Source organism: Anabrus simplex, chromosome 5, assembly GCF_040414725.1.
Source record: "Anabrus simplex isolate iqAnaSimp1 chromosome 5, ASM4041472v1, whole genome shotgun sequence".
Taxonomy (NCBI): Eukaryota; Metazoa; Arthropoda; class Insecta; order Orthoptera; family Tettigoniidae; genus Anabrus; species Anabrus simplex.
Window position 1 is genome coordinate 397,450,484 of NC_090269.1, and position 18,159 is coordinate 397,468,642.

The following is an 18,159-nucleotide window of genomic DNA, read 5'->3' on the forward strand; positions in this document are numbered from 1 at the left end:
ATGTTCTTCGTGGCCCTTGTCTTTATTTAGACGATATCTCTATTTCTCGAAGTATCGGATCTCTTCCATTTCTTCTCTCTGATTAATGTTATACACAGGATGGTTGCCCACTTGCAATTCCTTTTAAAACAATAATCACCACCACTAACACCCGGTGACGGCATGTAGCCTACTCGTGCTGAATAACATCAAGTAGTGTGTTCAAATCTTCACGTCCCCATCCGATGGACGAATCACCATCAACAGCGTCATATGCCCTCACTCCACATGAGCAATGCGGAGAGGTTTGGAATTTAATCCTGGCTTTTGGCATCTAGTGCTTAGAAATTGTATGCCACTACCTTCCCTAACCTGCCGGCCAACTTTCTGATGGTGAAATGTTTGCGACCAACGGGACTCGAACCCGCTAACCACGGTGTCAGACCATTTAGACTTCAACGCCCTAACAATCATGGACACAAGTTTTATGTTAAACGGTTATGTTTAATTTTCATAGTGAATGGGCATAATGGCTGGCCAAGGAGGCTTGGATGAGAAATACATACATGAGAAAATAACAAATAATTGGTAGCAGTGCTAGACTCAGCTAGACGCTCTGTGGTCACCAATCCTCTCCAAATTTTCAAACACCTTGGGAGATCTCCTTGTTACTCACTCTTGTGACCGACAAATAATGCCAAGGAGGCACTTAAGACTCCCACTAAAGGGTGTTATATAATATATCCTAGAAAATATTTGCATCTATTAAAGTGAGTTGCTTACTAGGAAAGTAATTATAAGGGTAGTAGTATTGCCATGTTAGACGGAGGTTCCAAATTTTAAAGCATAATATAGGTAATATTTAATTAAGTGTAGCTAATGTTTATTACTTTTCACAGCTTTCAACGTTGCGGACAGCATTCGGTTTTTGTTTCTAAATGGGTGAGTATTATCACCATATTGTGCCAACTAAGTCCTAATAGCTCTGAAAATTTCCAAAATATATGTTGTGTTACTACTCCCCCTCCTCATACTACTACTAATAATATGGTAAATATAATATGGCAAGCTCTTATACAACTCCTTTGTAAGAAGTCGTCTAGAATATGCATCGACCATTCGGAATTCCAGCTTTAAACTATATGAAAACAAACTTGAAATGGTGCAAAACATATTTCTTATATATCTTACGTACAAAATAACTAATAATTACCTTAAATTTGATTCGTATGATGACTTAATGAAACAACTTGGCTATAAGTTCTTAGCAAAAAGACGAGTAATTTCAGTTCTTCTCTTTGTCTACAAATTATTTAACAATCTTATTGGTAGTCCTAACTTTCTCTCTCTGTTCAACACGTCTGTCCCTAGTTCATCTACAGGCCCAAAATATAGTACTTTCTACTGCTCTAGATCAAGAACCCAACGACATAGTAATTCACCAGTGTTAAACTCAATGAATATATTTAATAAATATAGCAATAAGTACAGACTAGATATATTTGCAACTACATGCACTTCCATAGCAAGACAATGTAAACAAATAACTTAATTATTTTCTGATATAAGTTAAAATCCCACTTTGCTGACTCTTATTGTTAAGCTCATAACTTTAGTTATCTTTCTAGTTTCTAGTAATATCAACTACCTCATCATCATTATTATCTTCGATAACATCACTACCATCATGTATAATTACAGTACTAATGCAGCTCTAAAGTCGTTAGTAAATCATTTTAATTGTAATATTTTAAATACCTTGTTATACTATGTGCATATGTAACTGAATATTTGCAATATTATATTACTGAATTCAAGTGTATTTTTATTTCATTTAAGACTTTATTTTATACTTTCATAAGAGACAATATAATTTTAATTTGATATTTGTTTTTATCTAATGTAATAATATATGTATATGTGTTTCACATCATTAGCTTTATACCTGTGTGAAGCACAATAAATAAATAAATAAATAAATAAATAAATAAATAAATAAATAAATAAATAAATAAATAAATAAATAAATAAATAAATAAATAAATAAATAAATAAATAAATGTATTTACCAACAGAAACTGGCCCTTCAGAGAAAACTTCTTGTAAACATCTAGCTGTTCAAAATGTACGCCGGAAATTGAGATTGAAAACTCAAGTTAGAAACTCGTTTGAATCAGGGAAGTTAACGTATGTAACCGTCAGTAATGGCAGACGGGACACCATCTAGCTTGATATTGAACGAAGACTACATTTCCCATAGATATTGTCTTCCTGAATACTTACAAACCGCAGACAAAAAATAGCAACATAAACTAAAACCACTGTTCCATTTGAGAACATCAAATGATAATAAATACGTCTCTCAATCGTGGCCATCCATCAATTTCAAATAACCACCAGCCATAAGACATAGCCCGCACGGTTGCTAAGGTTACAGTAGCTTCAGGCAATTTTTCAGAACATCCCAGCGATAAGACATATTCATGTCAATACATCAAAGTATCGACCAAGTGGTTGTACTCACGTAGCTATTATTTTGCATTCGGGAGATAGTGGGTTCGAACCCCACTGTCGGCAACCCATTTTCACACCAGGTAAATGCTCCGAATGTACCTTAATTAAGGCCACGTACGCTTGCTTCCCACTCCTAGTTCCTTCCTATTCCATCGTCGGCATAAGACCTATCTGTGTCGGTGCGACATAAAACAAATTGTCATCATGATACAATGATACCTTAATTAGTTACATTTCAAATATTCAGGTTAATTCGGGTATGGGAAAATGCATCTCACCAACAGAACGCGTAGTGGTGACAGTGAGATTTATTTTGTTCCTCCACTGTACGTAGGCCTACCACGAGAACTTCTCAATGGAAGAACTCGGAGGGTGCGCGTAGGAGAAACCCTACCTTCTCCAATAAACGTTAGATCTGGTGTGGCTCAGGGTAACGTTCTTGGGCCAATTCTTTTCATACCTTTCATGAATGATATGCCTGATTCGATAAAATCGGAAGTGCGCCTCTTTTCTGATGATTGCGTCATGTATTCGGAGCTAAAGACAGAGGAGGACGAACTATTGCATCAGCAGGATTTAGAAGCTTAGAAAAATGGGCGCCTGAATATCGAATGAAAATCCAAAGCGGAAAAAGCGAGAAATTGTGCTTCAATAATAAAAAAAAAAAAAACGGAAAGAGGGGTTACGAATTTAGAGGGGAAAGTGTTGTTGAAGTTGATAGTTGTAAGTACTTAGGTGCTCTTAGAAAATATTTAAACTGATCAGAGCAAGTGGAAAATGTAGTTAGGAAGTCCTGGAGATCGTTACATTTAATTATGCGGAATTTCAAGAAAGCTAATCCTGGTGCCAAAAGTAAAGCTTATAAAAGTTTGGTAAGACCGATTCTTGAATATGGATCTGCGTGCTGGGATACATGCAGGGTATTTCCCTAGAAAAAGTTCAAAGGAGGTTGGTGCGTTTCGTAACCGAGAATAGGAGCAATACCATTAATTGGGAAAGTCTTGAATCTAGATGAACTAGAGCTCACCTGTGTGGTCTTTATAAGAGCTATACGGGAAGGGCTGCCTGGAGTAGTATTGGAAATAGGTTGGAACCTCCCTCGTACTTGTCGAGAAATGAACACTACCATAAAATTAAAACCAGAAACCAGCATACGGATGTGGGCAAGTTTTCTTTCGTAAACAGGACCGTAAGGGATTGGAATAAATTACCTGCAGCAGTATTTTATATATTTCCTTGCGATATCAAGTTAATTAAGATCATTAGTGTTAGTGTAAAGTGAAATTATTTGTTGTACTCATGTTGTTGTTGTTGTTGTTGTTGGGTAAATACCTATGTTTTTAACTTTATTATCACTTGTAATGTTAAGCTAGTAGTAATAAGCCCTACGTATAATATTGTAACCTGTAGTGTTAAGAGCTGGAAATTCTTAAGTTGTGTGAGAATTTGCATATGGATTTAGAATGTTGAACTAGTGGTATTTCTTGTAACATTTATTTTCCATGGATTGTTTCTTGTACTCTTGTTATTGCTGTCGTCGTCGTCGTTGTTGTTGTTGTTGTTGTTGTATAAGTATGCTTTTAACTTTGCTTTATCACTGTAAGGTTAAGCTAGTAGTAAGATCAACCTATATTATTGTAAGCCGTAGTGTTAAGCACTGGAAATATTTAAGTTGTGTGTGTATTTGTATATTATGATGCTGGATTCAGGATGTTAAACTAGTAGTATTTCTCGTAATATTGTCTTTTCATTGAATTGCTTGTTGTACTCTTATTGTTGTTGTTCTTGTTGTCATTGTGTGGTTATGTTTTAACTTTTCTTTATTATCACTTATAATGTTAAGCTAGTAGTAAGCTCAACCAATAGTATTGTAAGCCGTAGTGTTAAGCACTGAATATACTTAAAGAATGTTAAACTTGTTGGACTCTTGTTGTTCTTCTTGTTGTTGTTGTTAGATAATTATGTTTTAACTTTACTTTATTATCACACTACTGTAAGTCACCATTGCTACCGGGATATTTCCCAATTGCGATGTGTTTGTTAATAAATAAGTATTCAGTAAGACAAATGAAGATGGAAATATTACGTTGGGCGCTTGGTATAGTAAAGTCTACGACTTCGTGTCGTTACATAATTCAGTGATACATCGCCTTGAATAACTTAAAAACTTCCAGGAGCAGTTGAAAAAGATTTGTCGCACTGAGAAAAGATTTCCTGGAAATACCTGTATTTTTAAAACTACTGTACTTAACAATCAATCCGCAGAGTAATAACCGGCGCTGGTGTGGGGAAACATGAATTTACGGGCATCAAATTACTTCCACTTTGTTTAGTAGCATCATACTTCAATAATGCATTTTGATTTTGTTTGCAATAAATTAATTTATACAAAGGGAACTAAATACTGTATTTTCAGTAGAGTTCGTAATCTCTCAAACACCTACAGGTAGGGAGACTAAGACGTGAGTAAGTTGTGAAACGAAAGCTATCTAAAATGTTCAAACCACTTTCAGATGGTGCAACTCTGTCTGTTCCACTTCTGATATTGCGCAAGATTTGAAAGGCATGTACATGTTAGAAAATTGCTCGACTATTTACGCCGATAAACTAAACTTTTCTTACAAAACTCGAAGTTGCAAGCCATTTAAATTTATCGTGGACGGGTACCTTGAAAATAACTCACTAGGCATAATTATATTTATGAACGTATATTACTAACTAAAGTTTCGCTACGGATTTCTAGGCAGTAGCGGCGATTGAAAATTAGAAGTGGGAGGAGGGGGGGGGGAATTAATAGAAAACTAAAAGTACACGGGGCCTGGAAAGTATAGCGGGGGTAGAAAACAAAAGACTAACAAAATAACTATAAAATGGTAAGTTCTTGCATGCTCTGTGAGTGAATTTTGACGGAGAAGTATAGGGTTGGTAGTTTCCTGAGTTAACTGCGGCAATAATACTTCATTGAAATTTTATTCAACACTGTGCGAAGGGTGATCAAAAAGTACGGTTACAAGGCAGCGGTGAAACGTGTACATTTTACTACGTACAGGGGCGTACTATATTGTTTTACACTGTATTTTGGGTACTTCCGGGCATGGTGATGACGTGAAACTAGTGTCTTGTTCCACCGTTTGGTAGCAGCACACGCACAGGGGCCATTTCATAACAACACTGTCAGCGAAGGAGCAGGCAACATGGAATGAAACAGTCAGTGACAGCGCTATACGACTTGGTTCCTACGGAAAGAGGGCGTGACCACTGCAGAAATTCATCAACGCTTGGTGGCAGTCTATGGAGAACATGCACCGTCACGAAAAACAGTTTAAAATTGGGTGGAAGGTTGAAAAACAGGGCGCACATCGGTGGATAAAGGAACAAGTTCTGGAAGGAATTTGCCAGTGGCAGCACCAGCCAACATTGCCCAAGTGGAACGGGCCATCCAAGGAAACAAATGCATCACATTTACGAAAATGGAGGCAGCCACGGGAATTAGACGAAACACCCTGCAGCGGATCGTACACGTCCATTTACATTTGTGGAAGGTGTCATCCAAGCGGGTGCCTAGATTCTTGTCTGAAGACGAAAAGCAGAGGCGTGTGGACGTGTGCAGAGAACTTTCGCAACACCATGATCAAGATCCACTCGACTTCCACCCTGTTGTAAACTGTGACGGCGAATGTTCTCCACAGACTGCCATCAAGCGCCGATGAATTTCTGCAGTGGTCACGCCTTTTTTCCATAGGAACCAAGTCGTATAGCGCTGTCCCTGACGGTTGCTTTCCATGTTGTCTGCTCCTACGCTGACAATGTTGTTATGAAATGGTTATGACGAGTGCATTCGTTGGTCCCTGTGCGTGTGCTGCTACCAAACAGTGGAACATGACACTAGTTTCACTTCACCACCTGCAAAAGTGAACTGTGAACCATACCCGGACGTACCAAAAATAAAGTGTAAAACAATATAGTACGCCCCTCGTACATACAACCAATACTGCCAATTGATAGTACATACATCAGGTTATTTTCTACAAAATCTCCATATCGGTTTAGGCACTTGTGGCTTCGTGGGATGAGTTTGAATATTATTATTGAAAACGCACACATGTCGTGCAAAAAGAATCATTTAGTTACATTTACATTACATTTCTTTGCTATAAGCTACGATGGATTTCTCTCTGTTCCTGCATTTTGTAAGGAATATTCCCTCGTGGTAAAAACCCTGCCCTTGCAAGTTCAGCCACATTGGCGCGAAGTAATTCACCTCCTCGTTTGAATCGAATCGTCGGCCTCCTAGGTGCTCCTTCAAGTGAGGAAAGAGGTGAAGGCTGCTTAGAGCGAGGTCCGGGCTGTAGGGAGGGTGGTCGATGATGTTCAAGCGAAAAATGCTTCAACAGCATGGTGGTCTTTTGGGCTGTATGAGGTCGTGCGTTGTCGTGAAGGAAGATGACGCCCTCTGTGAGAAGCCCTGGCTATTTCCTCCTGATTGTTTCGCGCAATCTTGCTAAGGTCTCGCAGTATCTGTCAGCGGTTGCTCTGTACCCTCTTTCCAAAATCTCCGTGAGTATTACACCCAAGCTGAACCAGCAACACTGTGGTCATCATCTTCCCGGCAGATGGCGTCACCTTAAAATTTTTCTCTTCGGAGATGAGGTGTGTTTCTACTCCAGTGACAACCGCTTACTGCTGGGGTTGTAGTAGTAGATCCATACTTCGCCACCAGTAACAATGCAGTGAGGGAAACGGTTCCTTTCCGTGGAGAAACAATGCGAAAGTTGCAGACTTGCCTTATGCGCTTTTCCTTACGTTGCTTGGACAGATTTCGTGGAACCCATCGGGAAAAGAACTTTCCGGTACTGAAGAATATCGCAAACAATGTGACGAAAGCTTCCGAACAACATTCCCAATTCTAACGTCATATGCCGTAAAGGGATCCTCCTGACATCCTGCATCAGCTCCTCCACGCGAGCTATGTTAAAATCTGTTGATGCCGTGCTGGATCGGCCACTGCGATCCTCGTCGATGACCTTTCCTCTACCGGCCACAAACTTTTGACACCATTCTGCGACATGCTGACAAGACAATATTACCAGTCTCTTCGTAAACCTTCATTAACTGCGGTGGATCTCAGCCGCGGTTACATATTTCACCCAGTGAAATCGAATAACTGAGCGGATTTCTTCGCGAGACCAGTTTTACAAAAGAGTCGCCATTTGTGTTTACCTACAACTAGCGCTGTAGTTGGCGGGAGGCTGAAACTCTGCATATATGCCATCCGCATGTAAGAATTACTGCACATGACTAATATTTCTATAACAGACGAAACTCCAGAAATATCGGCCTTGTAACTTTAGTTTTTGATTATCCCTGGCACAATAAAACTTTCACCAAAGGAACAATACACATGCGCGGAGCTATGGTTTTGTGCCATCAGATACTAATGCGCTTCTACACTCTGCTGTGCGAGTCTCTACTGTTTTCTGTGGCGCTGAAAGTTTGATTAGCTGAGTCGAATGACATTTTGTGCGTATTTTCGCTAAGTATTATTTTAATATTTAAAGAATTAGGTAATAGATAAACAGAGTTTGTATAAATTGCTATTTTTAAAATAATTCCTAGTTATAGGTGGCTAAAATGGAATACAATTATAATTTGTTATCCACAAGTTGGGAGCAACTGCCCCTTCTCGGCCCCCCTAATCACCGCTTCTGAATCTAGGTGAAGTAGTTTACACGTTGTAAGAATACATTAAATTGCAAGGCTCTTAGAGTTACCCGAAAAACACGATCGGGAGGTCGCCATGCATCGTTTCTCATGTGAAGACTGGGCTGGGGAGTTTCCATTGTATTGGCAGGCCCCCTTACCTACTGCCAGTCACAATAGAGTTGTAGATATATTACTATAATGACAACCCCTCTTGCCTAATCTCAGTCACAATCAAGTTGAGCATTTTTCATTATAATGGCAGGCCCCTTTGCCTACTGCCTGTCACAGTAGATTTCGGCAGTTTTTACTATAGTGGCAGACACTCTCTGTCCACCTTCCTTTGTTTTTATATCCTCAGAAAGACTGCCTTTGTGGTTTCCCAAAGTATTAAGGATCTTCCAAGGGAGAGAACACCACCATGACAGGGGTATAAAAACAAGCACAAAGTTATTTAAATACGTATCTGCTTAAGTTCAAAATTAAAGGAAAAAATATTGTTTGGCCAATCCTTGTCCTGTTTCCTTACGGGGACCGGTATGAGGTGAGATGATTCTATCGTGGCGGATTTTTATGAGCCCTTCCCGACATCAACATCAGAACAGTTCTATTTTCTAATAACACAATAATACACGGATCAGCAACCCCTTTAACTGTTAATTGGCCTACCTAGCCCATCTCCGCGTTACCTCTACTATCCAAGGGGTCAACGTTCCAGTAATCGCTTATAAAGTAACATCGCACCAAAGAACAAACCTAGTTCAGCGAACGCCACTTGAGCACTATCTCCCGTTGTGTTTTCATCGTGAAATGAATGACGTGATGTATGATAGGAAGGGAGAGGATGAAACCCTGTGCTGGCTCGTAGCCTACATCTGTCGAATAGGACCAAGGACTCTGCTCAATGCTTAACGTCTCTATCCGACGGACGAATCACAATCAACAGCTTCATATGTCCTCACTCAATATGAACACTGCGGCAATGTTTGGAATTTAATCCAGGCTTTTTGGACACAATCTAGTGATCTGCCGGCCAACATTCTGGTGGTGAAAAATTTTCGACCAACGGGACTCGAACCAGCTAACCACGGTGTCAGGCCGTTTAGACTTCAACGCCTTAACGACCATGGCCACCAGGTGGGCTACTTTTAATGTTTAATATTAATATTCTATTGCTGGAATATACAGGACGAATCAATAAGTAAGTTACACTTCCAAGTTATGGTCATTTATGAAACCACCTACACAACATAGGCAACACGGCCATGACAACATACAATGTAAGTTCACAGTCCCACGTAGACCCCAAGAGACTGTAAACATTTCTCGGGACGGTCAACCAACGTTTCGATTCCGGATGCGTAGAATTCAACTCCAGCGCTATGTAACCACCTGAAAACAGCTGCTTTCACCTCCTCATCGTTTCGGAATCGTCGTCCACCGAGATCCTTTCTCAGCTTACCGAACACATGATAATCGCATAGCGTTAAGTCTGGGCTGTATGGAGGATGTTGCCGTACCTCCCATTTTAATCTCTGCAGCAGTTCGGACGTTTGGCGGGCCGTGTGAAGTATTGCGTTATCGTGCAACAAAATCACACCGGCGCTCAATTTTTCCCGCCACATTTCTTTACCTGCCTTACGCAACCTGTTCAAGGTTTGACAATACGAAGCCGAGTTGATTGTCGTACCTTTCGGCATATATTTCACGTACACCATACCCTCCATGTCAAAGAACACTGTCGTCATTACCTTTCCTGCTGAAGATTGGACCTTGGCCTTCTTTCATGTTGGTGATTTGGTGTGCACCCGTTCCATCGATGTTCTCTTTGTTTCGGGGGTGAAGAGGTGCACCCATGTTTCATCCCCTGTGATGATTTGCCACAAAAACTCGTTGCCTTCCTTGTGAACATCGGTGAGCAGATGTAGGACTCATCTTTGACACAGTTTACGAAATCCAAGGTGCCATATGAAATGTTCAGCATGCTAGAAACTTCCTGCAGTGTTATGCGCCGATTCTCTCTAATGGTCCCATCAACACGGTCAACATTTGCAACGGTACTGGACGTTGCAGGCCTGCCTTCGCGATATTCGTCCGTGAGATCCGTGCGTCCGGCGTCAAATTGCTTACACCACATTACAATACCTGGGGGAGAAATTGCACGCTCACCATATAACAGCAGTTATTTAACAATTAATGTCCGTGCAATTGAGCCGTTTAGCCCATAGATATCCGATCGCTGCACGCACCTCCAATTTGTAACGAACATCCAGTTGACGCGCCATTGAGCCTAGCCCGCTCTGCACATACAACGCGACGGGATACCACACTAACCTTCCTATCGGACGTGTCAGCAGTTACTGTAGCTTGTTCCGCGTTGGCCACGGTCACGTCACACAGCGTGCTCTCGCGGCGAGCTAGTGTAACTTGCTTTCTGATTCGCCCTCGTACAGGTATATGGGATAATTGACCAGCTCATACGTAACGTATAATATGGTTTCCTAAAGAAAAGCACGTTTCCGATATATAGCATAAAGCTAAAATAGTTCATAACAACTTGGAGAATGTTAACAATCAGGAAGGCTGTGACTGAGTGGGAGGTAATACGCACAAAATTATATTACTTTTTGAAGTATTTTGCAGTGAACCTCCATGTCGTGTTATCTGACGAGTGTGTTTCTGTTTTTCTTTTGTTCAATACCAATCAGAGGCATTTAATGTTATACTCGCACGCGGCGCTAGTGTACGGTCCTCAATTTGAAGCGGAGTCAGTTGTATATGGTTTCGTACTTAGTTACGGCGAGAGCGTGACTGGGCGCCATGAATCACTCATACATGTGTGTAAGAGTTCTCGAATTAAGTGGTCCAGCTTCCGCCAATTTGTGGCTTATTTTATTCACTAAAAGTGAGGACATAACATTCCAACCCTCAAAAGTATACGACAAAACACAGGAAATCATTCTTTCCTCGAAAACTATTAGTTACGAAGAAAATGCATATAAACCTTTCTTCTGGCAATTCGAATTTTACTGTAGGTACAGGTGGTGGTGGTGGTGATTATTTTTTAAAGAGGAAGTACAACTAGGCAACCATCCTCTATATAACACTAATCAGAGGGAAAAATGGAAGACCGAGCTCGATAGCTGCAGTCGCTTACGTGCGGCCAGTATCCAGTATTCGGGAGATAGTAGGTTCGAACCCCACTGTCGGCAACCCTGAAATGGTTTTCCGTGGTTTCCCATTTTCACACCAGGCAAATGCTGGGGCTGTACCGTAATTAAGGCCACGGCCGCTTCCTTCCCACTCCTAGCCCTTACCTGTCCCATCGTCGCCATAAGAACTATCTGTGTCGGTGCGACTTTAAGCAACTAGCTGAGTGAGAATGAAAAATGGATGGGGTCCGACACTTCGAAGAACGAAGATATCGGCCAAAGGAACACAAGGGCCACGAAGGGCGTGAAAATGAAAGACTCCCTAGGCCTCTACGTAATATCGTCGGGGTCGGAAAAGAAGAAGACTTGACCAAAGGAGGTCGGATAGGACAGATGAAAGTGAGGAGCCTGGCACAAGTAAGTGAAAGCAATGCCAGGACTCAGCTAAGGGCCCCGTGGTTGCCAACCCACGTTCTAAAGGTCGGAGCCCCTGAGGCCCCTTTTAGTCGCCTCTTACGGCAGGCAGGGGATGCCCTGGGTGTTATTCTACCGCCCCCACCCACAGGGGGTACTGGAGGTTCACTCGATGTTCTCCAGTATTTAATGGGACTAATCTTATAGGGAACATATACTCTTTTAAGGTACTATAAGGGTACTTTTAAGGTTCCCAGTTGTATTTTTTCCTCTGAACTGATTCACTTATCGTTACATAGCTGTCTTACAGTAAGAGGTAATGCGATTGTAAAATACAAAAAAGCATCTTTTCTCGAATACTGTTAAAATAATGAAATGCATATAAATTTTCTTCTAATCGGATTTTATGTACACTCGCTGATTCCATTATTTAATAAAGACTAGTACTTTAGGTATTCACTTTTATGGATCCCAGACGTACATTTTCCTGTGACTTGCTTCACATTTTAAATCCCCGTATGGCTCCCTTAAGATTCACTGTGGTAGTAAGTAGCCCATATAGTAACAAAAGGTTCCATCCATATGATTGCCAAATTTGAGCACGGTCCGTCAAGTAGCTTTTACACGAAATATACCAACACATACACACACAAACATAAAACGGATAAAACATGCGCCAAAACACAGAAATGCAATTCCTTTCCGAAAAATATTAGAGATACGAAGAAAATTCATATAATATATTTTCCTGGTAAATCGAATTTCAGGTATACTCCAATGTTCAATAGGCCTAACAGTTTCGGCAGCGTATTGGATTCTGTGTGCCAGGCGTACGTTTTTCTCCGACTTGGTTCACATTTCCTTTCGCTACATGACCCACTTAAAAGATAACGTGATGTTAAGTAGCCTATATGTTTACCAAGGGTACCTGCTAAATGCTTGCCAAATTTAAGATCCATCAAGTAAGTAATTTTTGTGGAAAAATTAGAGACGGGCAAGCAAACATTCAGATACACTTTTGCTGCCATATTTTTCTTCAGTTTCGGTTCTCGTAAGAACCCTTTGATATCCCGAGATGATACATGAATTATGTTCACCGGAATGTTCTTTCGAATAGTGAAAGAAATTTCAAAATCGTTCCCGTAGTTTCTAAGATTACACATTACATACAAATTCACATTCTGCCTTCATATAAGGTAAGTGGTCCATATTTCGTCTCCTTAGCAGATTTGAACTTGTAGAAATTCAGCAATATAATGGACAAGGCTAAAATTGGTATATATATTACTGAAAATATTCTCCACTTACGGGCAAGTTACTATGAAACTCTTATAACGTAAGGTAGTCAATCGGAGCTTACCAGTGCGAGCATTTCTGAATGAAACAGTGCCTCAACAGTGGATTGATGGACACACTACTACGGATCGTGCTCTACTCGCATGACCTCCCAGATCCCCAGACCTCACTCTTTGCGACTTCCTCCTGTGGGGATACGTCAAGGACAACGTTTATGTGCCGCCACTACCCACGACACTGGATGACCTTCAAGAGCGGATAACACGTGTGATCAACTCAGTGGATCGTGATATGCTGCAACGAGTTTGGGAGGAATTGTCCTACCGCCTTGATGTGGTCCGAGCTGCTGGTGGGGGTCATATTGAACATTTGTAGGACTAAATTTGAACATCAGTCCAACACATGTGTCTTAGGTTTAATCTTGTACTACTGATTGTTGGGAAAATATAGCTTGATTTCGCACAGAATCAATTCCCAATACGTAGAGCCCTGTGTGGATATACACAATGTTATCCGCGTCCACTTCCTTCATTCGCATCCGCATCTGCATTTAACAATATTACACCTAAGGTATTGAAACGGATAGATCTGATAACACAATACAACAAGCCTGGTACCGGGCACCAGAACCCCTACAGTCACATGTTTATGAAGGATTTCCTCTTGCAACTACTACCGAGGTATTGAGCGGTTTTCTTTCGGAATATTTTTTTTCGTTCCTTCCACGAATTGCGGGCAGGATCCAGTTAGGCTTAGGTCAGATTTACGGCTTCAAGTACTCACCATTCTCCCATATCAACGTCAAGGATCGTCTTAACCACAAGCCGGAATAAGAGTATACAGGAGTGATAATAAATAAACTTCATTATTTGGAAATTATCAGCGAAATTATCCGCACTGCCATACAGTCTGCATTCAACTAGGCACTAACTTCGTGAAGGCAAGGTCGTATCCAGAAATTTTTCGAAGGGGTTAGGACTGGGGCGGGGCGGGGCGAGGCTTCCCAAAAGAAGCATTACCTTTTACAACTCAATGGGTGAAGTAGAAAGATAAATTCATAGCAGTCTGGTGGGCAGAACTCGCTTTAACAGGTGCATGAAGTGCGACACAAAGACTTCTCCCATTTCTTTGAAAATGGAGATAGCTATTATGTATTACGGTATCAAAAATATTTAAATATTTAGAAATTTGATTCATTTTTAAAAAAATCTTCTAGCGGCTCGATTACATGAAAATATTTCTATATGTTTATTGAAATTGAATTTTATGGTCCAAAATGTGTTAAGATCATAAAAGCAAAACAATCTGTATATCTCACCAAAATTAAAATTTCCATTTAGTTTTTGAATATTTTTTTAAATTCATTCATAGACCAACATTTAAATGTGGCACAGATTTCATAGGTTAAATTCAATATTTTATTTTTCAAATCCTTTTTATAATATTTCTAATTTATTGTATTTCAAAATCCGTATATGCTGTTTAAATTTGAATAATGAAATATTGAAAATCTTACATCTTCAATATACTTTATACATGACTGCAAAACCGTAGATTTATCACTAAATATGTTATTATATTTTACAAACCTGCCAAATTATTGCTACATATAAAATATATGTTTTTTGTTTATAACATTGCAAGAAATTAACTAATCAACTCCCAATTTTCTATGGTGCTATCTATATCTTCTTAATATATACTTTCGTTTTTAAATTTGGTTGTGATAAGTAGTAAATTGTAGTTCAACTTTTCAGTCCTGACTCCCCCTTCTGTAGTCCGAGGAGGAACGGAACGGTCGTAGTAATGTTTGATTTAGGAGATTAGTAAATACAAATACGTCATCTCAAAACTCTAACAAGGAAGGAAAAAATGAACAGGGTCAAACCTTGGAAGAATGAAGATGAAGGTACACAAAAGCGTAGGATATGAAGGCTATGAGAACGAAAGACTCCCTATGCCTCGCAAAACTAATATCGTTCAGGTAGGGGGAAAACAAGATTGACTCATGAAGTTTATGCGTAAAAGGTGAAATTAAACTGTTCAAGGGCTAATAAAAATAAATATTATGAGATAGACCCTAGTTCCGCCATCAGTGCTTCATGGTCAGACGTTGAATGCCCCCAGGGGATGATGAAGTGAACATAAAACAATTCTGATACTTAAGAAAATTTTGAAATCCATAAAATACATGTTTTAATTATGGATTTACCAATTGGTAACTATGTCTTTTTAATATATCATTATGTTAGCACGACGCCAGGGGACTTCGAAGTTATACCACTTCATAAATCACCTCAGCTCTTGAACAATTCTTTGTTCGAACTGGAGAAACCGACAGTTATCTACATGCCTGGCTACACCGAGAGATATGATACAGAAAGTGTCCGGACCGTCATTCAAGGTAAGATAAAATACTCGTTATTTGAGTAATGTTTAATCATGAAAGTGTGTTGAAAGAACTCTTTCTCTAAAATGAAAGACATGACGCTTACAAACAGAACATATGTCGAACATTGTGAGAATTATAAATTTTAACTCTTTTTAAGCACGATATATAATTCAGGACATTATAATATTATTGTAAAAATGTATTAATGCCGGCTTCCTTTTAACAAGATGTCAGATAATATTGCATCTCTTAACTATTTGTATCGAACGGAGCATTAACAAGTGGAGAACTCCCTAAAAATTTGCGAGTTTCCGTATTGTTCTTGCGAACCTGCAAAACATCGAAGAAAATGTATTAATTCAAGTACATCGTATCATGTTGTTGATTGGGTCATCACTCCATACAGCTCTCCATGCCACCCTATCCTGTGTTAGCCGGTTCATTTCTACGTAACTACACTACACCCTACATCTTCTCTATTCTGTTTGTCATATTCATACCTTGGTCCACCCCTTCCACTCTTACCATCTACACCTCCTTCGAAAACTAACTAATGGATGACTTAAGATGTGTACTATCATTCTATCTCCTCTTCTAATCAATTTTAGCCAAAATTCTCCTCTCACCTTTCCGATTCAGGATACTTTCATTCGTGATTCGATCTACTCATCTCATCTTCAGCATTATTCTTTGAACAATACCACATTTCAAAAGCTTCTAATCTCTTTCTGTCTGAGCTACTTATCGTCCATGTTTCACTTCCATACAATGCCACACTCCAGACAAAGGTCTTCAAAAAGACCAAATTCATATATCATTGTTTCAAGTCGGCACATTTGTTTTTTAAGAAATGCGTTTTTTTGCTAGTGATAGTCTGCATTTTATGTCCTCCTTACTTCTGCCATCGTTAGTTATTTTACTACGCAAGTACCAATATTAATCTATTTTCTTTAAGACTTCATTTTATAATTTAATATATCCTGCATCACCTGAGTTCGTTGGACTGCACTCCATTACTATTATTTTCGACTTACTTATTTTACTTTTTTGGCGATTTGTCAAATTCGACTTAGTCCATTTATAACTGCTGGGTTACTCAGCCTGCAGAAATTAACTTTGAATAAATGCATTTATAAATACTTGAAAAAGAAATCATACCAGGTGTACGCATAAGTTCTTGCCGGTTTTTGTGGTAAAGAAAATACGTAATTTTCGAGTGAAATTCATTTTTTTGTTTATTCAAAATATTGACCATCGGCTTCTACACCATTCGCCCATCTTTCACGTAATTTATGAATACCATGCCAGAAAAAAAACTGTTTGTCTTTTGCGGCAAACCGTTCCTCGAAATTGCTGAAGTGCTGCTCTGCAAGGCGTACCCTACTGATGCGAAGAGGTGATAGATGGCGCCAGCTCGGGATATTAAGGCGGGTGCGGAAGGATGTCCCATCAAAGCGATTTCAAGGCGTCTTTCACTGGTTTTGCTGCGTGAGACGGCGCATTGCCGTGTAACGGAGTCACTTTGACGTATTTTCTGGCCCATTCCGGTCGTCTTTCGATCATCATCATCACCATATACGTATTCTGCCTTATGGCAGGTCTTGTCATGGGATGAACTTCTTCCACTGTTGCCTGTCCTGCGCCAAGTTTTTCATGTCCGAATATTTATTTCCTTGGATATTGTCCAACATTTGATACTTTTTCCTTCCTTTTCCTCGTTTGCCTTTCACCATTCCTTCTATTCCTTCTTTCAGTAAACAGTCCCTCCTCAAACAATGTCCGATCCAGTTCATTTTTCTCCTTCTAATGATTTGTAACATACTTCGTTCTTCTCAACCTCTTCGTAATACCTCCTCATTCCTTACCCGGTCTTCCCATTTCACTCGTTCTATTCTCCTCCATACTCACATCTCTATTGCCTAAAATCTTCTCTTTCTTTCTCAATGTCCAAGTCTCTGCGCCATACAGCGCTATGCTCCAAATGTAACACTTAGCAAGTCTTTTCCTCAAATCTTTGTTTAGTGGTCCACAAAATAATTTTGATTTTTTCTTAAAGCCTTCTTTTGCTATGGCAATTCTTTTCTTAATTTTTGTTGTGCAATACTCATCTCTGATCATACTTCCCAAATACTTGAAGTTCGATCAATGCATGATTTAAATTAATCATCTTTTTGGCTATAGCGTTGTGCATTAGAGGTTTAGCCAGGCTTCAAGAGTTCACAATATGCAATACCAGAGCGCGCACTGTCTTTCACATTGAAATCACCACGTTTAAATTGTCGAAACCATGTCTCACATGTTCTAATCGATGGAGCGTGTTTACCATATGTTTCTACCAGCAAACGATTTCGACAGCCTTTTCCTTTTGATTAAATAAGATAAAGCAATTCGTGTCGCAAACGTTCTTTTTCAGGTACAAGCGTCGACAAGATCACTGAACGATACAACACAGACGCTAGTGTTTGGCGGACTTAACTTGTTTGTGTTGGTAGGTTAATGTCAGACGAACAAACTGACGTAAGTGTCAAACTCATACGCTGCGTACTGTTCGCAGGCGCTATCTCTTAGTGAAAAGGGAAAAGACTTATGCGAACACCTGGTATGGTAACTCAATTTTATGTGGAAAACAAATTTAATTAAAACAGAAACTCATGTTTCAGTCTTGAAAGAGCATCATCAGTTTCTATCAAATCACACTCAAAAATTCCAAAT

The 18,159-nt window shown here is 39.6% G+C and overlaps 1 protein-coding gene across 2 annotated transcripts in view; it reads left to right on the forward strand.

The window, feature by feature from the left end:
* LOC136874567 (inactive pancreatic lipase-related protein 1) overlaps positions 1–18,159 on the forward strand; it is a 138,058-nt gene that overhangs the window by 85,070 nt on the left and 34,829 nt on the right. For both annotated transcript variants that reach the window (XM_068227952.1, XM_068227953.1), the window contains exons 4-5: positions 879–921; positions 15,308–15,459. In XM_068227952.1, coding sequence (XP_068084053.1) covers positions 879–921; positions 15,308–15,459 — 195 coding nt within the window. The remainder of the gene's footprint in view (positions 1–878; positions 922–15,307; positions 15,460–18,159) is intronic.